At 42.3% G+C, this 26,538-nt stretch overlaps 1 protein-coding gene across 4 annotated transcripts in view; it reads right to left on the bottom strand.

The window, feature by feature from the left end:
- Positions 1-1,669: 1,669 nt before the first annotated feature.
- Positions 1,670-26,538, bottom strand: part of HORMAD2 (HORMA domain containing 2) — a 38,106-nt gene continuing 13,237 nt past the window's right edge. Inside the window, exons 4-16 of one of the 4 annotated variants that reach the window (XR_005933138.1) lie at positions 26,324-26,414; positions 25,312-25,456; positions 23,898-23,961; positions 22,837-22,873; positions 21,526-21,546; positions 20,762-20,788; positions 19,307-19,374; positions 16,287-16,438; positions 15,470-15,723; positions 14,433-14,541; positions 13,944-14,206; positions 13,287-13,351; positions 4,090-4,102 (exon numbers count right to left, since the gene is read on the bottom strand). Coding sequence is in view for 2 of the 4 variants with exons in the window: in XM_041125753.1 (XP_040981687.1) it covers positions 3,998-4,102; positions 13,287-13,351; positions 14,433-14,541; positions 15,470-15,723; positions 16,287-16,438; positions 19,307-19,374; positions 20,762-20,788; positions 21,526-21,546; positions 22,837-22,873; positions 23,898-23,961; positions 25,312-25,456; positions 26,324-26,374 (1,098 nt within the window). In the remaining 2 variants the exon portion in view is untranslated. Of the gene's footprint in view, positions 4,103-13,286; positions 13,352-13,943; positions 14,207-14,432; positions 14,542-15,469; positions 15,724-16,286; positions 16,439-19,306; positions 19,375-20,761; positions 20,789-21,525; positions 21,547-22,836; positions 22,874-23,897; positions 23,962-25,311; positions 25,457-26,323; positions 26,415-26,538 lie in introns of all 4 variants that reach the window. The other 3 variants (XR_005933139.1, XM_041125753.1, XM_041125755.1) reach the window with 3 other exon arrangements.

The raw sequence follows: 26,538 nt of genomic DNA, 5'->3' as shown, positions 1-26,538 counted from the left end.
CCTCGTGATGACAACAAAAGCCTGATGAAATTTTACTCATCCATTAACAAAAAAGACTTTGCCCAGTGACACACGTGGGTGGGATTCCAGTAGGGTGACATTATGCTTTTGGCACGAGGATCTTGGCCCCCAAGAATGGCAACCCTGTGGCATGACAAATGCAGGCACTCCACTACAGCAGGCCACAACTACATACTTTACCTGCTGACTCAAGAGGAAGAATGCAGAACCTACAAAAATTACAGTTCCAGCCAAAATCCTGAGATGGTAATCTCATGGAACAGTTCTTCAGGAAAAGATTTAAGATTAGAATTATACCCGTGAAAATACTAGGTGATTTCTAATCACATTTATAGCAATGTATATCCAAGGTATTTCACTGGTATCACTTCAGAAATCCACTGGAGGAAAAAAATGATCACTTAGCTCATTTGGACAGTGTTACAATATGATTTTTGTATTATCACCACAGATAGATGTTCCTCCACGCTCCACTGAAATCAATGGCAAAACTCTAACTCTCCTGTTTTAAGTGTGGAAGAATCTTCATTTCTCCTCCTTCTGTGTTGTGTTTCATTTCTTCTCTCTGCTCTCCTTCCAAAACTGAAAGCAGCAGCTCTCAGATCAGATGATTTCCTAGATCGCATGAGGCAGTGGAAATCCCAAAAGAATCCTGTTTTCAGGTGAAAAATGAATGTTGACACCTGTCCGTAAGATTACTGTGCAGTACCAGGGGCTGGGGTTATTTTCTTGTTGAGGACAGTGTATTTAAGGATGTGGTTGAGACAATGCATTTTCCGTTTGACTTCAGTTTGACTTTCAGTTTGAAACAGAGATACTACTCTTCTCGTTAAACACTATCCCAGAAACAAGGAACGATTTTTAGAAGCACCACCAACCTGTTTGTGGCTCAGCAGGTTAAGGATATCCACATTATATCTATTAAAAAGCCTGTGGTCACAATAAACAAGAAAGGGTTCCCCTTCTTCACTAATTTTCTGAAAAACCCTGTGAAGCATTCACTTTCCCCTTACAGAATGTTCCCAATATTCTGGTTTTTAAAGGGGCTTGTAATCTTAATTGCTGTTTGTATCTTTGGGAGATCAAAGGGAGGATGTCTGTGATTCTTTGTATTACTCACTGTTACATTAGCACAAAGATCACCTATTCATTTATTTTGGTTTAAGAGGTAACAGTCTCCTTTCACTGCATGCACATAATTACTGTAAGCATTCAGGGGACTTGCCAAATGATGCATGGGGGGAGGAGGAGAATCTTTGAAGAAAATTGTTCAAACGTAATTTAGTTCACTAATTGGCAAGGGACCGTTACTAACGAATTGCTTCTGTTTTATGTCAGTAGTGAATCAGGTTGATGATGTGTAACATACATCAAGTCAGTTAATGAGTATTAACTAGAAATGCGACTGAAACACAAGAAAAAGGTTTTTTTACCTTTAGCTAGCCAAGCAGAATTGCTAATAAATAAAAGGATATGTGTAAGTGGCTTATATGATTCCAATCTGCAGTGGAAAGACTTTTCTTAGAATCTGATGGTAACCACAAGTTTGTGGGAAAGAAAAATCAGACGCTTACTGTGGCAGTTCATCACAAGTTACTTTATTTCTAACCAAGCCTGAAATGAAAATGACTAAAAGTCATTACCGTAAAATAGCTGATTAGAAGCCAATGTGAACTGAGACAGTGAGTCTCTGGCCATGGCTACAAGACCAAGACATCGTGCAGTCAACTAAGCTGTGGAGGTACTTCGTGGTGTCTGTGTGCACACTCTTACTATGTGGTAACACAAGATAGCTTACTTAATTTTCACTGTGGGACAAGACACTTTGCATCTTCCAGTGTGCACCAAGCAAGGTGGCATGCCCCTAAGCCTTGTGGTATCATATGTATAGGAGAAAGACTAACTCGCTGGAGTAGCCATAATCACAGACACGTTTGACTTTCTCCTACAAGCACAACACAACACATGACAAGGCTTTGGACGCAGGCAGGAGTCACTGGGCTGAAGGAATATGGAAGCCACACGCTCTAGCAGTGCCAGGGCAGAGCTTTCAGGTCAAGGCAGGTCCTGAGCTGCAGCTGTCCTGTGAAGAACGCAGGCCTCCCAGGGATGTGCAGGCATAAGAGCAAATATCATTACAAAATCTGGGCAGAAGGAAGAATTCTGGTTTGTTCTGGCATGTGAACAAACTGGCTTATTAGGCCACAGGTGCAAAAATGAGAACACAGGACTGAAAGTGAGGATAAAATGGAGAACTCTCATGTTCTACAAGTTTTGTGAAATAGGCATCAAGCCACGAAACCTGCCAGACACTGCTGCAGGCTCAGGGACAGTCAGTGGTCTGTCTGCCTTGGGCCGAGTAAGGACAGCTGTGGTATTAGCATTAGGATTGCCGTGCATTACTCAGCTAGCTGGAGAAGGAGGTTGACTGAACATCTAGGGGTGTTCAGCTTCAGCGTTATCTCTCCCCAGTCAGCCAGTTCTAGTCTGGCTTTCAACTCTTTCAGTTGGTCAACCAGAGTAAAAGCACAAGAGAGATGCATCAATCCCCACTTTTTATCCAGTCAAGGAAAGATCACTGTTTCAGCAGTGAGGAGTCTCATGTCTGAAGCCAACCTCAAGCACTGCCACAGCAGAAGCCATCACCATATTAATGGTGATAGGAAACCTGGTGTGTCAAGCGATGGCACTGGTGGCTGAGGTCCTTCAATCAGATGCCCCAGACACCACGGGTCACATACTTGTCAAGCGATCCTCACTGCTTTCTACAGAGCTGTCTGACATACACCACGAAAGAAACACCTTACATCCAAAACCACTACTGCTCTTCAAGTCCTGTCCTGAAATATCTTTGCTGCATATCTGAAATGTCAGGGATGCTGCTACGCTACTGGGTGCATTACTCTCTTGTACTCTAGTGCTTTTAATTCCCCATCACCCTAAGATTTGAACACTTCAGGCAATCAACATTATGTTGGGAAGAGAGTACACTACATTCCCTTCTTCATTATTTCCTATTTCAGAATCTCTTTTGCGATGTGCATAAAGTAATGCAAAGGCTGTTCCTTGAACATATTTTTTAAAATGTCTAAGACCAGTTAAGGCCATTTTTCTCCTTGCACTCCAGTAACAGCCATTAGGTCGTGACAGAGTGCCTGGCAGGCAATCTACATGACACAAAGCACATCACCTTTGCTCCAAGGGACACAGAAATTTTTTCTTTTGTTGCAGTTGTTCTCCTTACCTGTATTTGCAACCACAAGGTACCTTTACTATAGTTAGGTTTTAAATGTGGTGTATTTCAAGACAACTTACATCGTACAACTGTCTAAGGCTCTTGGTACATGGTGGGTTGCTGTTTTAGAAATAAGCTGATAATACAGCTATAGCAACACTACTTGCAGAGTCAGAAAAAAAACATTCAGCACCAGCAGAAAATTTGTATAGATTACTTTATCTCTGTATTCAAAATAGATAAAAACCCTGCTTTGAAAAAAAAAAAAAAATCTATGCTCCGGAAACAGTAGATAGGATGAAGCTAAGCACAATCTAGTGAATCATGAGACTTGTTGCTTGCTGGCACTGATACCTCTGAGAGTTCATCTTGCAACAGTGCCATTAAATATTGATGACATATTGGCAAAGGACTGTCCAGCCACAGAGGAGGAAATTTAGCTGAGGCGGGGGAGGAGTGGAGGGGGGTGAGAGAGATGGAGAGAAAGAAGCACAACAGACACCATTCACATGGAATCATAAATCCTCAACTTTAGAACATCAAACAAGTGCTGTCGGTTGACATTGTCATGACAACTATGGTGCTTGCTGTCTCTTCACAATTCAAAGTTTTCACGAGACAAATAAACATGCAGAAATACATGCGGTACGTGGAAGAGTTAAATATTGGAAGAGAGTAAAGGTCTTTACTAGCCAGATGACAATGTGAACTCACACCTTCGAAAATGTGTCAGAATGAACATCATTTCCTGCCTTCCAGAAGCAGCTTCTCTGGTTCACTGACCTTCCTTTTCTTCTTGGGTCCTATTACCTCTTCCTGGCTAAATGCAAGGTTCAGGCAGCTTATCTGTAAGAACCATCAGAAACAGTGATCATTCTCACGGTACAGGCTCCTGCTAGTTGAGTCAAGAAATACAACTTCCAAAACTACAATGTGTTTTCCTGGATCCTCTTGGGTTTGTTCAGTGTGATCTTGTTCTCCAGCAAAGTAATTAGGCAAGGAATCAAAACTGGAATACTGGATGGAACTGGGACTGTAAGATTTGTGAAAGCAACAGGTTCAGCTTCAGGGACAGAGAATGGTTTTGGTGGCACAAGGAACAGTACCCATCTTCCCACCACCGACAGAAAACACCAGGAGCAAGGAGACCTTTGAGAAATACAATAGCTTATACAGCATAGCCTGTTTCACCAATCTCAAATAATCATAAAAGTATTTAAAAGCAGGGGGGCATGTATGTCAAATTTGTGGTCACTGGAAACAGCCTTCCGGGAGGAGACATACAGTACCTCTATTTGTACATCAGGGAATTTCAATGCGAGTTGGTCAATCTCAGACTTCAAAGACTACCTGAGTCTGCGAAAAATAACTGATCAAAGCAAGCTTTTTTCCAAGAGGCTTAACTTCCCTCTAGAAAGACACAAACCTCCCTCAAAAATATTCAGGGGCCTACAAACCAAAAGGTTAAAAAACACGGATAAATATATGTTAGAATATAAATGGGTCAACTGTACAGGCAATTCGGACAGACCACAGAGAGACGGACAGCCAGAACAACAGTTGAAGTGTTGGCTGTGCCAAGTGACAAACTGACTTTTTCCTCATTATTACATAACATATTTGCATTTTTACAATGATAATCTGGAGCTACAGAGAGTAACGTGTGTTGTTGCCCACCCAGAAGGGACAAAGCACACAGTCTAGCAATGTAACCTCTCTTGCTCTCACTGGAACTGAGCTGAAGGGACACACCACAGCACACTGCTTCAACTTTGCTTCCAAAAGAAAGTTCATTTGAATGAAAGTAAGGTGAATGAAGAGGGAAAAGAGTGCTAACCAAATTCCTGCTCCAAAACAGGAGTACCTTACTCCAGTTTCACCATAAAACATGAGGAATCCCGTAACTGAAGCAGGATAAGTACAAGGAGTTAATAAAGAGCTATTCCAGAATGCATCCTGGAGACAAGCACAAGGTCTCCAGATTACAAGATGTGGTCATTATAGAATTCCCCACTCACGTCATCAAGGCTTTCTTTCTATCTGACCTTGGTATGAGGCTTCGGTAATCTCTACATAGCAATGGTCTTTCTAATGTGTGAAATAACTCTGATTATGGATGAACAGCAAAATAGTTTGAAACAACCTCACTTCGCCTCTCTATCATGTTTCAAATTGTTTTTCCTCCCCTCTTCCCTCCTCTTCATTATGAGCAATAAAATATTGCTTAATGCAGAAAGTACAATTTCCTTTCCATAAAAACAGAGAAAACAAGAATCTGCCAAAGTGGGATGGGCAGGTTCTCCTTCACCCTGCACACTCAGGCTGACAAAACTTCCAACACTGCCCAAGGCGTATTCACTTGAGGAAAGAGTGATGAGTGGATCTCTGTGTTACAGCTCCTGACCTGATATCCAGCTGCTCAGACTGGCATTTTCGGCAGTTATTTACTTCCCTCTCCCTGGCATCGTCTTAACCTGTCTGCTTCCTTTTTTGAAGTAAAGGACCCAGAGCGGGGAAAACGCTGCAGGGTTTGTACCCTGTCCTGCTGGCCACACAATAAAGCAAAGTGATGATCCCCAGTCTCCCAGCCCCCAGTCACCTGAATAAGGCAGCTCTCCTTCCATTTTAGCCTAAACCGGATAAAGAGAGCATCAGCTAGAGTCAGTGCTTTTATTTCCTCCATTGAGGAATGGATCTTCTGCAGCACAGACAACTACTCAGTAAAGTTTTTACCCTTTGCTGTTCCTCCTAAATTTTCTGCATGGATGGGATACCTTTGAGCAGGAGAAATAGCCACAATGAGCAGCTGCTCATGCAGAGTCCACTGCAACTCTCCCACAGTTTTCCTCCCCTTTACCACAGGCAGCATGACCACCTAACAGGAACCTGAGATGAGAAGAGTAAAAACATCTATGCAAGCCATCCAGTGCTCTAGACAGGCACTATTTATCTATTGAATGAATAAGATGTCAACTGTGTGACGTATTTCACCAAAGCCAACATGTCCTGTCCTGCCCCTGCCAGGCTACAAGTTCACGTAGGAACTCAGAGCCAGGAACAGACCCCACGTCCAACTTCCAGGTCCCATCCTTTACCAAACACTCAAGCTTCTTCCCCAGAAATGTTGCTCTAAATGGGATTAAGTCAGATCCTACTTATGTTTATTTGACTTTAACCAGAAAGTAAACCTCTTAAACGGTGTGGTGAAAAGCAGGAAATCCCTCCCATTGACTAAACATACAATCAAAGCCTCCAGAAGTTGATTAATTCTAATTTTTCCCATGTACTTGACTTAGACTAACTGATGGGAGAGCTTGTGCTGTATAAATGTTGTTTGTCTTACACAACCACTACAGGCACTTGGCTCACTGAGGAGCCAGGTGCTACAAAAGCACATAGGACAAGGTGCAGGCCCTCGCACACTTACCCTGCAAAGCTGACAACAGGACAGGTGGGACAAGTCCAGATCAAGTAGCAAACAGAGGAACAGACCCGTGACCTCCTGACTCTGAGTCCAAGACGTAGTTTTGGATCGAGGTCATACCATGAACACACAGTGAGTTTGAATCTCCTGTTTTACAATACTGCACTACATGTGGAAAAGTAGTATGTTGCTGCAGAATTTTTCTGTAAAAATACAGCTAACTTGTGAATCATACAAGTGTTACTAATTTCTGGCATAAAACTAACAGGACAGCTGCACATTGTCTGGAGAAGATATCAGGCTAAAAATAGATTAGACTTAGATTAAAGCCTTCCCAAGGCAGACTGGTGGATGAAACAGAATGAGCAGACCACAGCTACACTGCTATTCTTAGATAGACAAAATCAGGACCTAGTTTTGTGCTCTGCAATTTTCAATCCCCAGTGTCCCCACGTATTCCAGCCAAGAATTCCCAACATAAATCGAAGCAAATTTACAGCTCTTCTGACATGTGTTTTGCTTCCCAAGGCATCCTATGTAGAAAAGCTAAAATTGCACAAGAGCATTCAACTGTGTCCCTTTTTGTCTCTGGCCTGCCCCATGCTGAGGTTTGGCACTTGGCAAATTTTATGGCCTCAGACGAGTTCCCTTTGTCAGGGAGACGGGAGTGTTTAGTTTGGTACCTTATAACTATCTTGACAAATTCAGAAGCACATTAATGTCAAAAGAAGTCCAGTTCCATCAAGCAAGCTAGAAGAATAAGGACTGAGATACAAGACTTAACTGCTGAAATAAGGCAAAACGATCCTCAGGTGCCAGGACAATAAACAGTACCTGCAGGGGACATCTGTCATCATCATGAAACTAATCAGAGAGAGCCAGTGCCTGACGTATCCTGTGATTTCAGCTGCAGCTAACATTGACTCAATAGCACAGCAAATGCTTGCCACTTTCAAAATTCAAGCCAGTGACTCTTTAAACTGATCTGGTTGACGGCAATAATTCCCATCTACTCACTGACAGTTGGCTGCTCCATGCTTTCCAAGCACAGCAAAAATCAAGGTCTACAACGTACGTCATGGTGTCCAGTGAAAGGATAAGAGGAAATGGACACAAACTGAAATACAGGAAATTCCATTTAAACATAAGGACAAACTTTTTTTTTACTGTGAAGGCAATCCAATACTGGCACAAGTTGTCCAGGGAGGTTGTGGAGTCTCCATCCTTGGAGATAATTCAACACCTGACTGGACAAGGTCCTGAGAAACCTGCTCCACTTCACCCTACTTTGAGCAGGTAGGTTGGACGTGACAATTTCCAGTTGTCCCTTCAGCGATTCTGTGAAGGCGGCACAGTGGTTAAATGCTCGACGGAGGGCTCAGCACTGGTGTCGTATCAGTTTCCAGTAAAGCGATCACACTGACATCAGTGGAATTAATCCTGATTTTCATCTGTACAAGTGGAGGAGAATCATGCTGGTTAGCATGAAAGCCAATTTACGCAGGTGGAAGAATGAAAGACACTCACTGTGGTGCTTCTGTGGAAGCTTGCCACATTTTTGTCCCCAGGAAGCCATGCCAACACATCACTGACTACCACTAGTCCTCTTCCTTTTCCATAGCTCACTGTTAAAATCTTTGACATTCAACGCAATTTCTTTTTCACAAACTGGAAGTCTCACAGGCCTACTCTGTACCTCATGTATCCTGTAGCATTTAAAGGACTAACGAACAGATTTTTCCAGAGTGTAAAAAAAAAACTTCTTCAAAAATACCTGTTGAAAAAAATTTATCCATCCTTATAATCTCTTCCAGGGCCCTCAATCACACCGTACACTGCCATGCCGGCCATTCTGATTGCTGGAACACAATCCAATATGCCTCCCCAAACCAGAAGCCTTCCCCTGTAAGATTACAGCATTGTAACCGAGGAGGTGAAAAGCAATGGACACTCCTTCTACGTACTAGGCTGCTACCCAGCTTAGTCCCTCATGGGATATTAGATGTGTCCAACCTTAATTTATGCAGATTTCTCTAGAAGGTCTGGTTGCTAGCATGTACGTTATGAATATATGTAAAGGCAGCCAGTGCAGAAGCTTCACATCTTCCCATGGATGTCCCTGGGGTAGCTGTCAGAGAATCTGAGGGTGCAAGGGTTAAATCTCCCCGGATCTGTGGGGTGACGGGCCTCACCTCTGAGTGAAGAGATCACTAGGAAACTGTTTCCTGCACACTAGACAGGGATAACTCATGCAAGGGATGAATGGTCCCAAGATACAGCTAAGGATCTGATGTGAATTGAGAGAAGCCAGGAATTTCCTGACCTCCCTGTCTCACTCCTCCCAGAATGGCCTGAGCTCACAGGAAGGAGAGAGGCAAGCTCATCTCCGAGTCTTTCTCTCTTCATTGTTTGGGTCTGTGTAGCCTCAGTTGGTTTGGAGGAGAAAATGTTCTGGGAACTTCTCATCAGATACAGCTCTCTTGATAGACAGTTAGAGATAAACCTTTCTTTTTTTTTCTTTTCTGCAAAAGTTCAAGATAATGACATTGCCACAGAAAAATGCTTTCCTATTGCTCTGCAAATGGTAGGCTTCACCCTTCAACTGTTTTCTGTCATGGCAATTTTAAAAGTGGTTTGCCTGGGAAAAATCAGACAACAAAGGTCTTGATCTCCAAGCTGTTCTGCAATTGAATCCACTTGTGCTGACCTTCACTTTCAGACAGAAGCTGTGTAAAACACGGAAGGCACAAGAATTTCCATCAGGATGACCACGGCCCCAGGCACCAACAGGACACTGATCACTGGCAAACACGGCAGATACTACTCACAATGTGTCATCCATGAAAGACTGTGTTCACACTGGCTTCCATCGCTGCCACAGTCCCTCCGAGAAAGAGGACATGGCCAGGTAGCCAAGTCTTCTGCATGAGGAGCAGCAGCTGGAGGCGAGACAGGCTATCCTCTAAGGTCTAAAACAGCACTGATTTACAATATTTAGGTATGAAATCTCTCCCTAGACATATAACTTTCAGACAGCTCCAGTTAAGAGAGCTAATCTGCATGGCAGGAGTATGCTTACAGCAGGCAGTGAATCCCAGTGCAGAGATCCCTGAGCTATCATTGATTCAAACTGGTATGTCCACGCAATGCCAAGTGTCAACACACTTCCTCATGTCCCACAGCAATCTAGTAGCATAAGCACAGCCAGTCTAGCAGCTTAAGCAGTGTCTAGTGCTAGCTAATGAAGCCAGAAACTTGGGAGGCAGAGCTGACTTCTGCTGTGCTGATACGGCCACACCACTTCCAGCTCTGGCGCAGGCTCGGTCAGGGGCGATTCAGGGCTCTCTGCGCGGCTGCTTCACGGTGCAGTGAGACTGTGCTCTAAGGACCACCCCAGAACTTCAGCCCACAGCTTCCTGATGGGAGATAAAAGCCTGCAGAGGCGTCCACATGGTCAGATTTTACTCATCTTCTAGTTCTGTTTCATTCCAAACTCATTCCACTGCAACATGTTTGCTTACATGAAGACAAAGCTGACCAAAATCAATTTGCAGGACAAGAACATTAAAGGATTCATAAGAGGATAAAGGAGGATGCTGAAGAATTCAAAAGTTATCTTAAGTTCAGTGCAGGAAGCCATTCTCATCAGCAGATTCCTATAAGCTAAACCAATGGGCAGCAATTCCCTATTTTACCCAACTCTTCACAACTCCTAGAATGCCAGTGGAAAGTAGCAAGACGCATAAAGATAGCACACTGGGCCAAATCTTTGGCTGATGCAATCAGAAAAACTCTCCTGAAGTCAGCAGAGGTAGGCTAATTTACATGCTGGTGTCTAACTCTGGATGATTAAGTACAGAGATGCTTTGCTGGGAAAGGGCAATCTCTCATTTGATCCTAAGTATCATCAATCATGAGATTGCAGATAACAAGCCAGTTGAGTACATGTAAATTTTTCTCCAATCTGAAAAGCCCTCTGTCAGAGACTCTCCATGGCCATTACTGTAGGCCAGTTACAGTTCTAACTGGACAGGAATAGCTGCTTCTCTTTTGGCAGATCTGCATCCTTTGCCTCTCCTATGTCGATTAGATAAAAATAAGCCTTTAATACTTTCATGCCTGGTTTTCCTGAAGAGCTATCGGTCAGGAAGATAATGACCAATAAACTCAGTTCCAACAGCACAGTTTTTATTTTTGATAACCAAGAAATCAGAAGGAATAAAGCAGCTCACTTCAGATGAAGAGCAGTAATGGGCTTGTCCACATTTCCAAAAGCAACTTGTGACTGTGGGTACCATTTCTGAACTCAGCACTTCTTGAATATTAAATCCTTGTACAGACATCAAATTCTGGGACACTCCAAATTGTTTTAGTTAGTTTTGAAAATCTTGGCCTGAACATTTAACTGTACAGAGAGCACCTTTAAACCCTGAGGTGCTGCTCCATGGACAGCTGAACAGCTAACACTGTGTTGCCACCAGAAGGGCATGTCTCCCTCTCAGACCCTTTTTGCCCGTTCCTTGCCACCCAGTCTTGCTCGCTCCCTTACAGTAGTGCTGGTACGTGAGCAATCATTCAGTAAGCTAGTTCAAGGGGAACTTCTTCTGGTGGAAACCTAACAGTGTCACGCACTAGCACTGCAAATCTGAGGGCTCATCTCTGCCCCAGTAAAGGGAGACCTCCATGGCCCAGGCTACGTTGTTCCCCAAGGCCCCTCACACACCATGCTAATTAAACTCTGAAATCCAGGATAGAACAAGTCACTTTGAACACCTTATAGCTCTTTAAAGCAGAGAGCTTCTCTGAAAACACCTGACAGTATGAAAACGCTATTACTTGACTGTACTGCAGTCTGGATAGCAACAAGGTGTTTGCATTCATATCCCAACAGGACTACTTCCACCCAGCTTAACTATATTTGACCCTGTTAGATAATACCTAACTCAGACTTCCCATCCACTCAAGCTTGTCCTCATTTTTTAAGACAGACTTCACTCACCAGTTTGGCTTCCTGATTCAAGCGGAATACACAATGGTCATTTGTTTTAACCACTTCCCTCAGAAAAGAAGGGAAAGTCCCTCTCATATGGAAAATAGTGTCAAATTTTTATTAGTGCTGGCTTTACAATGATGATCTGCACTTTTTAACTACTGACTTGACTTTGTTTTTCCCTAAACTGACTGAAATATTAGCCAACTTCTAAGCTATGATGGTTTAAAAAATAGTATCAAAGAATACATTAAAAAAACCCTCTGCCATGAAGAATCTACCAGGCAGAGGCTTGGGATTTTTTTTTTTTTTCTTTTTTAAGTCTTTGGAAGCACACAACGGATAAAGTGACTCTTCCATTTTTCAGCAACTAATGCTGTTTCCACCACCTTCAAACACTCTCACTATTGCTACCATATTCTAATGAAATTCACATGCTGCAAGAGAGAGGTGTCTGGTGCTCTGCTTACAATCGTGACAGACCCGAAAGAATGTCAGAGCATGAATCAGTGGGACAACCATGAGTTACAAACAAAAAAGGCTCCTGTTTTCACACAGACGACAGAATAAACAACGATCAGAAGGAAACTGGAGGATGTGACACAAAAAAAAATGTGGTTAAAGTTTGAAAAATACCAGCCTAGGCACAGAAGTTCATTTCTAAGATCCAGAGTCAAGGCAAATACTTCACAGATGCCTTTTGAATGACATGTTAAGTTGTAGTCTCCAGTTGCTGTCTGGGTTAGACACCCCGGGATTCTTTTCGACAGAGGCGGGGAAAATTTTAGTAGCAATTTCCTACCCTCATTAACTTATCCTGTAAAGATTCAGCTTCTGAACATTCAAGCTCACACGATTTTCAACTAATTTGAATGGGAGGAGGATCAAGTGGCAAGTCTGGTGGTATTCAGAGATTTGCCCTGTCACTGAAAAAACCTCTGCACAAGCCCATGAATTCGAGCTCTGATTCTGACTCAGGGTTTGGCCTGTGCAGCCTTCAGGATGGAATTAATTTCACATAACTTTACTTATCTAAAATTACATGTCTGGTCTACCCTAGTTCTTTGGGTTACCCCAACAACTACTGAAAAAGAGATCAGCATCTCCAGGGGATAATTCTTTCTATCCTAGAGAGGCAGCCAAAAAGGGATAGGATCCAGTAAGTACCTGTGACTCACATGTAAAGATAGTCTGGAAGCAAGAAAGGAGAAGTGAAGACCATGTTAGGCAACAGACAAACACACCCTTCAAACCTAAAACAGGGTGGTGATTTCAGAACCTTAATCCAAAAACACACACAGGTAAACCAGCCTGGTTGCTGCACCAATACGTTCAGTCTGCATGTGTAATTCACAAGTGCCAACTCCAAAGAACAGTACAAAATTCTTGTACTGGATGTATGAAATAAGCTGACCATGGGAAGTTTCCTCCTAAATGCTTCCAGTTCATGCTTATATCCCTATGCCCTAAAACTTTGTAGCCTGTATGTATTGTGGTACTGTACAATAAATCCACTAATGTTAGTTGAATCTTGTGCCATCCTAGACGACATAAAGTTCCATGTCAATGAATTCCACCTTGCCTGGTATATCTTAGAGCCACTAAAATTTCCTCACCTGCTGAGATGCCCTTGAGCAAGGCATCCTGACCATCTCATTTATTCCCGTCTTCTTCTTTCCACCTACAATCCAAACATCGAATCAAAATTAGCTCCAAAGTTAAACCCCTGTATTTAATTAAAAAAAAAAAAAAAATATCCAGAAGCCTGACTAAATCACTGTAGCAAAATCCCATGCCTGATCTGAAATTGTGTAACCTTTGCTCTCAGGCACTGCCAACACTGGCAGTTTATTCCTGGAAACAGAGATTTCAGAATAAACTGTCAGCTGAACGTGTAACACATCAACTTGTAGCAGCTCCTATCAATTATACTTAAGCTCGATTTTAACCTGTGCCTGCATGTGGTCTATCCAAGTGTGTGTGTGTGTATGGGGAAGGAGGGAAGCTGTACTCCGACTAATAACTATTGACCTTATTAGACAGTTTCAATAAAATTTGATGGGGAGTCCCAAAGCGCCTCAGTTTCATGAAGATAGGCAACTGGTTAGAGGAGGAAGGTCCTGTTAATATCCCCAGAGTGGAAAAGGTGGCAGTATGAGTTCACCCCGTATTAGTCATCGGAGAATCTGCAGGAGAAAGACCTGAAAAGGTGACTTCATAGGCAGACAAGCTGCTTTATTCCACTGCTTGGGGATCTCAGGAATGCTATTTACCATTTTGTCACTAGATGGTATTGTTCCACAGGCTATATCTGAGAGCCTCAAAGGTCAAATACAGCATGGTATATCAGAAGCTAGGTTGATTGAAGTGAGAGAAAAGGCTTTTTTCCATGTATCTTCATGTATGTTTTCACATATGGAAGTCATTGGCAAAATCATACTGTAACAGCTAAAGGAAAAGAGCTTTGGCGAAAATGTAGATAATGTAACTCAGTATTGATGAACTGTGCATTTCCTCCATATCTGAAAAAAACCTGCTGAGATAAAGAGGTGGAAAGATATTGATAAAAATTTGAATGTTTCTCTTAAGAAACCAAACATATACAACAAGCCCTCTATTATAGTTCAATCTGATCTGACACAAAATTCAAACAGCCTGACAAACTCTCTTCATCCATTTCAAAGTAAGTGAAAAAAACTAAATATTATGCTAGGATACAGTCATGAGCAGAAGTTCCTTCAGTTTTGAAACTGGGCGTTTACCTGTATCTTGAATGTAAAAAGAAGATGCTTCCATTTTCCAGCCTGGGTGGGGGTCACTTTTGTCCTTTCCATGCTCACTTGAATCTGCTCTGACAGGGAGAGGGTGATTCTGTAAAGCAAATGATGTTTTGTCTTAATAGAATAACCTAAAAAATATGCCCAGCTGGTAAATCCACAAACCCAGCACTAATAGGGATGAGATTTTCACAGCTCCTCAGTGTCCAGGCCTTCCTTTTCCCAAGCACTCTTCTTCAGGGGGAAATGGAGCAGACACAGATCTTTCAGGTGAGAAATTTTCTAAGACAAGACAGAATTCCAACCTAAATGGCTTCCTATCTTCAGGAGTTAGTTATGTTGGGGTTTACTGCCTGGCACTGACCACCTAAAATTAAATTGTCAAGTCTGAGCTACCAGTCCAGGCTGCCCCTTCTGTCATTTTGGAGAGAGGCTCCAGCAGAGGACAATTCATTCCAGCCTACCTTGGTGTCTAAGGAAAATATCGGAATTACCTGCTACAGATGCCTCCTCCTTCACTAAGCGCAGAGGGGGGCTAGAAAAATTAGACACAACACACAACTTTTAGATGGCTAGAGCTAAATGGAAGGAATCCCACCTAACTACACAGTGGAACATGGCTTAGTCCTGAGAAACGTCAAGTGGAAATGCAAAACTGTTTGCAATTTTCTCCGTTTTGTGCATCAATGTGTATAAGTGTGTGTGTGTGCGCGTGTGTGTGTGTGTGTGTGTGCACGTGCACGCACATGTGTTGGGTCTCTCTGTACAATCACTGCCCCCTTCTGGGGGAACATACTAGACTCAGTAAATCAGTGGATATGCTGGAATTAAATTCACTTTATGTCTATGGATTTCCAGCCTTGGCGTTCAATCCGCTGTAGCACTGCTGCCCAACACAAGCTGAAACCCTTATTAAACCCTTATGAAATCCTTAGGATTCTGAGAAAACATTTCTTTTAAGGAGAGTTTTGCTAGATAAACTCCATTCCTCTAGCAAAAACCGAATAGAGCTATTTGTATACCTTTGTACTACCCTCTTCTTCCTCTTCATCACAGTCTAACCCTTGATGCGAGATCTCCGTAGGGCCATTCTTCTGGAGCAGGTTGCTTTCAACTGTTCCCATTCTTTTCTTTTCAGTTGTCACTCTCACTTTCATGAGGTGGAAGCCAGTGGAGACTGACCCTACTCTCAGGTTGACAGGATCGCCATCAAAAAACAGGTCACCAGGGCTGCCATCTTCCTTAAAGCCAGGAGGTTGGTAATCTTTGGGAGTTACTACACAGGGAGAAAGAACCCGCTGATGTCAGAGAAATCAAGTTCCATCTCTCCTTAGTCTGATTTACAAAGAACAAGTGTATACTAGCCTTGAGTAACAACACCAACTACTAAAAATATTCTGGTGGTTTCTTTCAGGAAGAAGGGAGAGAATTCAAAGATAAAAATGAGCTGAGCAAATGTTATCAGGGAGCTCAAAGAAAGAATGACTTTAGGATGCTGAGATACCATTAATGCGCTCAACTTTCTGGAGCAGAACCTGACATTGCCTGTTCCTTAAAAAAACAAAACCAAAAACCAACAGTGAAGGAGAAGGGTGTCTCCTCTTCACACTGCATGGCTGTACGTCTTACACAGATGCTCAAACTTTTCTTAAAAAGCATCTGCCATCCCTGTGTGTCAGAAGGCTTTATTATGTTTTATACCATTTCTCACTGTTATCAGCTAACAGCTTCTACCGTTTCACCTTTCTATGCTTTATTTACTTCACAGGGGCTCACGATTATTATAGAAACTGATGGAAAGGGAATTTTTCCCCACAGCACACACTGTTCTCCACCTACCATCATTGTAGTAGAGGATTTTCATGGTCAGGGTAACGTCATTGGGAAGCGGTCCAAGGTTTTGCATTAACAGGTACAGTTTACGGATCAGGAGCCTGCTGGCCTGTTTAACATCCTTGCTGCACACCCCATTCACAAAGTTCATTTGGTTGCTATAATTGGAAGAAGAATAACAGATTTGTTTTCCTCACTCATGAATATTCACGATCTAATTACAAATACAGAGCACCCACTGACTTGTCTGAAACCACCAGCACAAAGCTACAATGCCTTTATGTAATTTCCAGATAAACAGGGAAGTGAAACAGACTCCAGGGATGGGGTGGCATCAGCAAAACAACAGCTCTAAACTAAGAGGCATGGCATTTACATTTGAACAGACTTTGTAGCTGGGGCAATGGACCCCATTATACAAATGTCATGACTCACTTGTTTGAACATGATTAAATTGGATCAAAGGACCATAAAACAAGTGCCTTTCACCTAAGCAATTTCAGGAATGAGAGGAATGAGGTGAGAATCCCATATAAAGCCGATTCATCACAGGGGCTATTTTCAAGTCCATTTTGCAGTTTGAAGAGAAGCGAATTGCATGTTCTCACTTCAATTCCATGTAAGAAAAACTAGCTCAGAAGCACATTTTTCAAAAGTGACTAAGGGGCATTCCTCTCACCTCCTTCACCCATCCAAATGTCAGCTGGCTAGTCTAAGCAAGCAGTCTAGACTGAGATAAACGTATAACAGAAGTGGGATGAATCGCCCTCTGGAGGAGTTTGTTTCTCTTGACTACAGAGGTAGATGAGATGAGTAACTTAGATCAGCCAGCTACTTTAGATGGTTGAAGATGGACTAGATGAATCACTACGTGACTAAGGAACCTAAACTTCCTTAACTTTCAATGAGAAGGGGCCATAAAAAGAATGTAGTTCCTTCATTATGTCTTTGGAAGACCACTGGCAGGTGAATGAAACTGTACAGGCTGGATGGTCCCTGATACAATCATCCTAAATTGCTTCAAAAGCAGTAAGTAAGCTAAGAGAGCAGAGAGGATCCCAGGGCTGAATAGGACTGACTAAATCACTGGAAGGAACAGCTTCGATAGGACTGATCTCCCATTCCAGTTGAAACTTCTTGGCTCGTCATGAAAATGGAGTGGCTGTTGAACAGCTTCAATTCCCAGGGTATGCAGGGTATGGTTTGGTAGGCTCCAAACTGCCAACAGCAAAACTCTGTGCTGAGCACACTGTGGCATTAGATTAAATCCTGTATGTTCAGAAACGCACATCAAGTGAGAGGACAAATGCTGGCAATGCCTAAGGTAGAGTAAAGAGAAAGTAGGCCTTCTCTTACACATCACCTTTACAAGTCTTGGGATTAGCAGAATAGAAATGGTAGGGGGAAAGAGTATAAGCAAAAAAGAGATGAGACTTCCATAGGAATTAACAGGTCAAACACTGATTCAGTATGGGATTAACATTGTGGGTTTGATGCAGGAATGTGTCAAAAGGTAAAAGCTGAGGAACTGAACCTCTCTGAAGGACTGGGATCCATGGCAAGGAATTCCTCCAAAATCCATCTAAAAGAAGGCAGAGACCATTTAGGAGAAAGTTTCCCTTTACCACTCAGATACAATGATGCAGACCCACAAAACATCTCTCATGGAACATGACAATAAACCTTACAGGTGTGCCAAAGCAGTTTTGTCAGCTGAAGGAGCTGATAGCAAAGATGAGACAACACTCTGATCAATGCCAGAACTTCAGTTTACTAACGACTGCAGGTACATGCAGTGTCAGTCACCGAGGAAACAGAACAGAGCCCAGGAACCTGATGCCATGGGCTTTGAAGCCTCAGAGCAGTAATAAGATTTTGACAGAGCAGATATAAACACATCAGCAAGATTACTTAGCCTCTTGTTGGCCAGTACGACGGACACCAAGGGATGCTGCATTCCATTTGGGGACTGTTGTTATTTCTAGCAACTAATGACTGATCTGAGTAAGGCTGATTAAAAAAATCAAACTATTCAAGAGCTATCTATTATCTTTCAGATCCCAAAGGTCTCCTCTTTCCCTCAGTGTCATGAGGACAACTGACAGCAGCTTCAAAGCAGAAACAGAGGGTACAGTCAACAGGACACTCTAGGCTCAGACATAGTTCAGATTTTCCCAATAGAAAATAATTTTGCCACGTACTACAAATTATTTGGATGTGTTTAGAGAAAGAGCAGCAAATGGCACACTACAGGAGCATCACAGAGGAGCTTCCTGAGGAGCATATGAGACAGCAGAGCTCTCTTGCTGTACAGGCAGGTTCCAAGGCTCAAAGATCCATCTTTCAACAATGGCAACTGCAGAAGCAAACTAAAAATGGGTTAATTATTTTTCTTTGCTTTGGTTATAGCCAACGGCCTCTGATAGTATTTAGTTTAAACTACACAGGATTACGGCCTACTAAACACAGCTTTAAAATATCTAACAGACAGAGCGAGCCAAAAAGATGCAAAAAGCTGCTGCTTCCTGCCACACATTTTGCAGCATCAACTCAGGCATCGTAAGCGAAAGTTCTCTCTGGTCACCCACGCAAGACTGCTCAAGCAGAATACACGTATGCAAATGCCCAAGGAAAAAAAATCGTGGGTGCAGGATCATGGTGAAAGGGATCAAACCTGAAAAAGGCTATCTTGTGAAAGTGGAAGAACACTAGCTATTAGTTGAGACAGTAGCAAGCTCAACAATGCTGCTGGTTTCTGCATCGTTACCCTGATTAGGCACCATTTCTATAAATTGTCCTTAACTTGCTTCTGGTGCACTTTAAGTGCCTCACTGTGCTACGTGACAGCATTTCTACTCATCAGCTCAGCAGATCATATCCTGTAGGGTGACTGTCCTCAACTCTGATGATATTTACAGCTGCTTAGCGACTCAGACATGCTCTAATCATAAAGTGCAGTTTCTTCTTAATGCTTCAAGAACACAGTTTTCACAGTGTAATTCTGAGAAATAAAACCAAACCATTACCTGATGATGTCCATCTGGGGCACCTCTTTTTTGTACTTGAATTTGAATTGATACAGTTCAGTCACTGTCTAGACATTTAACAAGAGAGGGGAAAAGAAGAAACAGGTCTCTTTCAATAACAAGTATAAAGATGCACACTGAACCTAGCAGTGTCCTTTCACGACTTTATGCCAGAGCACAGCATTAATTTAATGACACAATGACAGCTTTAACTTTATTATTGCTTGCGTGGGCTTTGGTTAATTTTCTTAACCACCACAGCTTACCTAACACTGAAAGAATCACAAAAAAAAAATGACAAACTTCCTGCTTCCTCCTTCCACTTCCTCTGTGGGCCTAACTCCCCAGCCTAAACCTTTAACGAGGCATCAGGGCCAGCCAACCATCACAACGTACGTACGTATGTCCTCCCTTACTAAAAGGAAAAATGTGAGGCTTCAAGGGTGATGCAGTGTCACAAGAAAGCCCGGCCCAGTGTTCTGTACGGAGACAAGGGCCTGAAGGAATCTTCCTACTAGGAAATACAAACAATACTGCATGGGCAAAAAGTTGCTGAATTTCACCGGTCTCACAGAGTTTTCTGAGGGAGATTAAAAAACTAGATGATTTTCCATTTGAAAGGAAAGGATTTGCTATGATTTTAGAGAATGAAATAATTAGGAAGAACAGACAACTTCACCACACGAGAAAGGATCTATTGTAGTCCAATTCCATGCTTATAATTCACTCTTTCCAGAGGCAATGAGGTCAATTAGTAGGAGCTCAGCTGAGCCCTTAACTCTGAGCCTTCCTTACAAATCCCAGCCTTGGTACGGACTAATCTCTTGCTGTCTCCCCAGATGCTGAGGTGCGACGCAACAGAACTGTAATCAGGTGAGCAAAGATTCTGCAGCCGTTCTCTGTATCTGCTCTGCGGAGACAGCATGGATGCAGAACCTCACTTATATATCGCACTACCCAGTCTGTCTTCACCAGCTAGATGTAAATGAAACAGAAACACAACAGAGAACACCGAATGGATAAGGACAGGCACTATGCAACACATACATCCCAGGTCTGAAGTGATTCATAACTTCTGCCCTAAACCTCTCTGCATGAAAAAACAGCTCTTTTTTCAACACTGCTGTTAAAAAGATGGTTCGTAAAAGAATTGTTTTGAACTTCCCATTTCTTCTCTTCAGGCAAGAAAAACAAAATTGCAAACATGCCCATTAGGTGCCTGTTAACATCCCTGCCTGAGGCTCTAGATGGGCCCAAAGCCGACTGCCTGGTAGGAGCGTTTGATCACAATCCAGCTCACTGAGCTGTCATTCTTGAGTGAAGGCAGAAGAAGAGAAACAGGGTCACCAAGCAGCTATGTCAGGGTAGAATTTAAGCCTACAAGTGCACTCTGAATACAGATCTACTCACCCATGCCTTCAGTTGCCTCAAAGATTAATTAAGACTCTTTCTTACCTCCGGTTCCTTGGGATTCGTGTAAATCTGTTATAAGAAAGCACAGTGAGGGCATTCTCCCCTTGGATAACTTGAACCAGTGAAAAGTGTCTGAACAATGATATTTTCACTTTACAGCAGAGATTGTACTATCTTTAGCGTGGGATCAGAGAAAGGAATGGCTGAGAAACAGCCCTCCTCTATCAGCAGTCAATACTTACCACTTCAAAGACAGGTAGAAGACACTCATCTGTGTAATTGTGGAGGAATGAGGTTAATTCCCATTCCAACCTTCACAGGCAACTATTGATGCCTGAGATTTAACTACTCAGATTTTGCACAGAATAGATGCATAGCATAGCTCTCGGTGCTTTACAGAGGACCAAGGCAAAAGACTTGCTGTGTAACCACCAGTGTGTGGTTTCTCCAGGATCAGATTAATAAAGAGCACTCTTCTTCTGGGGGAAATGGAGAAGACACAGCAGCTTCCAAGGGTGGAGGCAAGAGTTTAAAGGAAGCAATGATATGAAGCACATAAAAGCGCTTCTAGGAGTTTAAGGATGCATGCAAGGCCTCAGTCAGAAGTCTGACATACTGAGAAAAATATGAACTTCCTAGGCTGTGTGGGAATATTTACCATATTTAGGAAAGGTGACCGCTCTATTAAAAGCCACATACATTTTGACTTCCCCTTAAAAAGGCACAAATACGTTGGCACAACTTTGACTCTCTATCTCTTTCAAGCAGGGTGGGGGAAGAAAAATGCCTTGTATTTGTTTACTTACTGCGAGGACAGCAATGTGTAACTAAGGAGGGAAAACCAAAACAAAACACAAAATCAAAATCTAACCTTAGTGAGCAAAGGAAAAGAAAGACCTATCAAAATCTAACCACCTACATACAGTGAAGGAATAGATACATTCAACAAACTAGGAGTTAAAAACCTCTATGCAGAGTCTTCACAGCACAGCATCAGCAACACCTAGTGGCCAGTTTGCTTGGCTTTACTTGCAGTTCCCCAAGAAAACAACTGCATGCTCAGACTTCTCTCTTGGGACACTTTCTAAACAAATCTCCAAAGGCTATGCCGATTTAAAACTCTTTTACAAGAGCACCCATCCCAACTGAAGACTAATATTTGCTCTCTGCTATGAAACTCCCCGAAGGTATTTCATCTATCTCACAGCAAGAAAATGTACACGGGACTACTCTTGAAAACAATCCTAGAACATGTGTTAAGTATCTCCGTTTCTTCCTTAAGCCTTGTCAAATAACAATTAATTTATGTGTCTCATAAATAGCAGAGGACTAAATACCTCCTAGAACTGTCAGCAAGCAATAAACTGAGTTCACAACATTTTGAATTATCTGATGCACATTGACAGTTGTACTGATGTCTAAGAGCCCATCTGATCATCAGTGCCGAAACTAACACCACTTCATCTGATCTAGATGAGAGCTGGTTTGATGAACAGTGCCAACAGAGATGACAACAGTTGGTGCTTTTTCCTGTGCAGAGCTGGTTTTATGTGAGAATCAGCAAGGAATATGATTACTTACTAGCTGATTTTGTCCTGGAACCAGTTATATACCTTACTTGATGAATTACTGTCCAAAAAAAGTAATAAATTCTGAACCCAAGAGAAAAGCCAGGAGGGTCAGAGAAGATAAGAAGGGAAAAGACTAGGGGAAAGGAGATGAAGGAAAGCAGAAGCACAGAAGAATCTCTCTCAGGAAAACAGGCATGGAGATCAAGACCTCAGTTCTGACTGGCAGTGTCTTTATCCAGACATTAGAGAACACAAATGAAGAACACAGAACTAAGGGAAATCCATTTCAGGCTGCAAATTAGTTCACACACCATGTACAGGCAAGCCTAGAGAGCAACAGCAGTCAGTATTTGGGCTCAAGGAATAAAATCCCAGATCTCACATGTACATACTCAGGGCAGGGTCTTCCCCCTGTCCCACAGCTGTAAATGTGTGTTGTGTGCATGCAAGATCACTACCAAAATATAAAGCAGGAGTGGAAAGATAGTTTTGTCCATACTTTATGAAGAAATAGGAAACTCCATTAAAAAATGTGAAAAAACTTACATACTGCCTCTCCAAAGCATCAAAACAACCTTGAATCCTGCCAAGGAAAAAGCATGTTAATACTAACCAGCAATATTTATCTCCTGATCTGTAAACACACACTCATTAGATACACTTTAAAGTGCATTTTTTTCTGGAATTAAGACAACACAGCTAGCAACATTTTGGGATTGTAAAGTCCTTTTCAGGTCAATCATAAAGGCACTGTCCTCCTTTCTGCATTTGTGCATTGTTTATACTTCTAGGGCCACATCCTGTCAGCCTGGAGCCCACCTAAATCCTGACAAAGACCAGAATTCGAGGCCAAAGGCCAGCTCTGAGTGGGTCTCTGCTCAGTGCTCTATTCTAGCTCCCCAGCTTGATCTCTGATAGCTCTTTTTCCCATCGGCCTTGTACAGAGCTTGGCTGAAACTTCAATCTGAACGCAGCCTGACATGTCTGGTCTTGTAAATTTTTGTTATCTGATGCATAGTTTACAGCTATGGATTTTCTCAAAGTAGTAAATATTATTTGAGGTAGCAATGGTCAGATATTTACTCTGAGTCAAAGGATGTGCAGCTACGTATCTCATTAGCACATCAAAGTCAGACTCTCTGCTTGTTGGGAACATGCCAACTCTGAAATATATCCTAAAGAAAGCTGTAGGGTACTTAGACACACAATATCCAGGGAGATAAAATATTGTACATACTAAAAAACAAGCTACAAGAATCCCTATAAAAGTGAAATTAGAATAGACTAAACAACAGAAGAATCAATCTCATTATTTCCTTCACCCTCTCTCTGTACCTATGCTGCCTGTGTGTGCTCTGGGGCCTGACCACGACCTCACTACAATCAACACTTCAACAGACCTTCAACTCACATGATCTTCGTCAGCTAATTCTGTCTTGCTTACGCACAGGGCCAAGCACACATGCTGCGGCAGTGGGAGTTGCACTGGCATAGTCGATAACGCTACTGGGCACAATATTTTCAAATTCAGGAAGAAGAAGAATGCGAGGGGTAGATGTCTTGCTATTCAGCACAATCTTGTCTTAGTTTCGCTGTTACTCACTTACCACTTGACTATCTGCAATGATCCCAGACAGCTTTTATCTTCTCGGAGAATTTTTAGACAGAGGTCTGCAAAACCAGATTTAGCACATAGTTACAATCCTTATCACAGCTGTTGGGCAAACAGTGGCACTAAGCCAGTCACCCTCCCGTTTTTGGATAAAATGTGTTATCTGGAGGTCCTTCCTGAGTGGAAATGTTGGTTTTCCACTGAGTCCCAGGTGGGCTGACACAAGCTTATTGCTGCATTTTCAAATGTCAAGACTTTTCTCAGATGCTCTGGGCTCTCCCAGAAAAAGTGCCAGCGTTATGGCTTAATTTCAAAACACCAGCAGCTTCTGCCCTCTCCTCCCTCCTCTTCTCCACTCCCATCTATTCCACCATTCCTTAACAACACCTTCACTTCTGCATTCAGACTTCACCAGCCTCCCTACAACATAAATGACTGTGCACAGAATAAACTACTTCTGTTGAGCTTTTCTACACAGTCCCTTCTACCTCTGTTTTCAGGCATTCAGAGTGGCAAGAGGAAACCCATCCTGCAAATGAAGAGGTGAATTAATACCACCTCAGGATTCAACCAAGGAGCGCTCAAAGGCATGAGCGGGCCAGATGTTAATATTCCTGATCGAAAAGGCACTTGAAAGACCTGCTGTTTGATTAGAAAGACTAGTGGCTTTTCAGGGTTAGGTGATCAAAAGCCAGTTTGGCTGTGCCCTCAACCAAGTCCACCAAGTACATGTGACCATGTTTCAGGTCAACTGAGTAAGTGAAAACATGGGAACAGACTGGAATGTATGGAGACATTTCACACCCTACCAACACATCTTGAATGAACATAAAGATGTTCGTGAATCAAAGCATCACTCATTCTTGTGATCCTATGACAAGACTTTGGTTCTTGAAGTTCTTTTTTTTGTTAAAGTTCTGGTTCCCAAGCACATGTGGTTATGTCAGATTTTTTCCACAAGAAAAAAAAAAAACAAACCCCACAATAAAACAAACAAATCTACTTTCAATCTCTCAAGGAAAGCTGAAAATGTGAACCTCAAGGGCTCAAAAATCCGAAGGAAAATAAAACACACCAATCAGAGTTAATTTTTTAAGGCTTGCTGATTAAGTCCATCTCCTGACTCTGAGAACGGATTCATGGGGCTGGCCAACACTGAGGAATGATTATAAACCAAAAGAAACATTAACAGAAAAGCCATGAGTTGCCAATAGCTCTAGATTGTTGTCTATGCTCTCTGTCTGATGCAGAAGCACTGCCTGCATCCAGACTTGAGAAGGCCTGTTAGCTAACTTCCTAATAAACTGAACTCATGCATATATGAGCAGCTGGAAGCTAACATCTAAGGGAGATAATAGCTAAAATATAGCAAGTAGAAATAAGAATTCAGCACAAATTGAAAGTGTTACCATCTAAACAGCGAGTTCCGTAAGAGCTCTCTGGGAACAGCCCTCTCATGTATGTTATACAGGATACAGAGATGGCCAGAAGTCTTTTCACCAGCGCCACAGACTGCTGCTCAGTAGCAATTTTGTCGGGGAATAACACTGATTCCTGAAAAAGAAGGGCAAAGCCAAAAATAGCACCGTTTTTGTGTAACACAGGGATTATATTTAGAAACAACTCTAGGAAACAGGTGGAAAAAGAGAGTAACTTAGAAATGTAATTTTAGCATTTCTCTGGTCTTCATACTACACAGGGAAGACTCACGTCTAACATGGGTGGGATGAAATGTTTTAAGGATAGTTATCAATAGGTCTGACATGATTTACTCAGATGCAGACTGCATTGGTTGGTCATTCCCTCCCCTTTTATCAGGGCTGAATGTTCCCACCCCTTCCACTGCACCAATACTGGCACTTAACAGACAACCACCCCTAAAAAAAAAAAAAAAGTGTATAGTTTTCTGCCAGCTTAGCTCTACAGAGTTAATTGTGGAGTCAAACAAGTGCCAGTGCTGCTGTGGCATTCACTGCTGTACCAAAGCTCACTGCCTGCCACAGCTTTTTTTTGAGTTCTGACAGCAGACTGAGTCTGTCAATGCTGTACGCAGACCTAGTTTTCAGAGTGATTTTAACACAGAGTTGTAAACAGTACATGTCTATGATTGGAGAGAATTTAAGTACTAAACACTGATTTTAACATGAACAATCTCAGCGGAAAGTATACTACATTTAGTTACTCTATTAGTTCATTGCTTTTCTTCCTGCTAATAAAGCTCTGTGCACAGCTAATGAGCCTACATTTATTTAGTCAAATACATGTCAAAGCCCCATGCTGTATCTTCCTGGACTCACTAAATTGGAAATAATCCAACTAAGAACAGCACAGACAACAGAAAGTGTTCCCACCTCACCAGGCACAGACATGCCAGGTCCAAAACTGAGAGCTAAGATTGTCAGTACATTTCAAGTTTTTTACCGTAGAGGACTTTTTCTTTTGCCTAGTTTGTAGAAGCTGGTGAGTAGCCATCCTATACTTCAAAGACCTGCCTTCCACTTGTAATTAAAACCTGAAAAAAAAAGAAGATATGAGACATCTGGAAAATACACAGTCATTGCTATTTCTCATCTTTCTTAAACTGAGAACAAGATTCTTCAGCTTATTCAGGTCTGAAAGCTAATTGGCAGCCAGGA

Source organism: Aquila chrysaetos, chromosome 9 (genome assembly GCF_900496995.4).
Source record: "Aquila chrysaetos chrysaetos chromosome 9, bAquChr1.4, whole genome shotgun sequence".
NCBI lineage: Eukaryota > Metazoa > Chordata > Aves > Accipitriformes > Accipitridae > Aquila > Aquila chrysaetos.
This window is presented reverse-complemented; position numbering and strand designations above follow the sequence as displayed.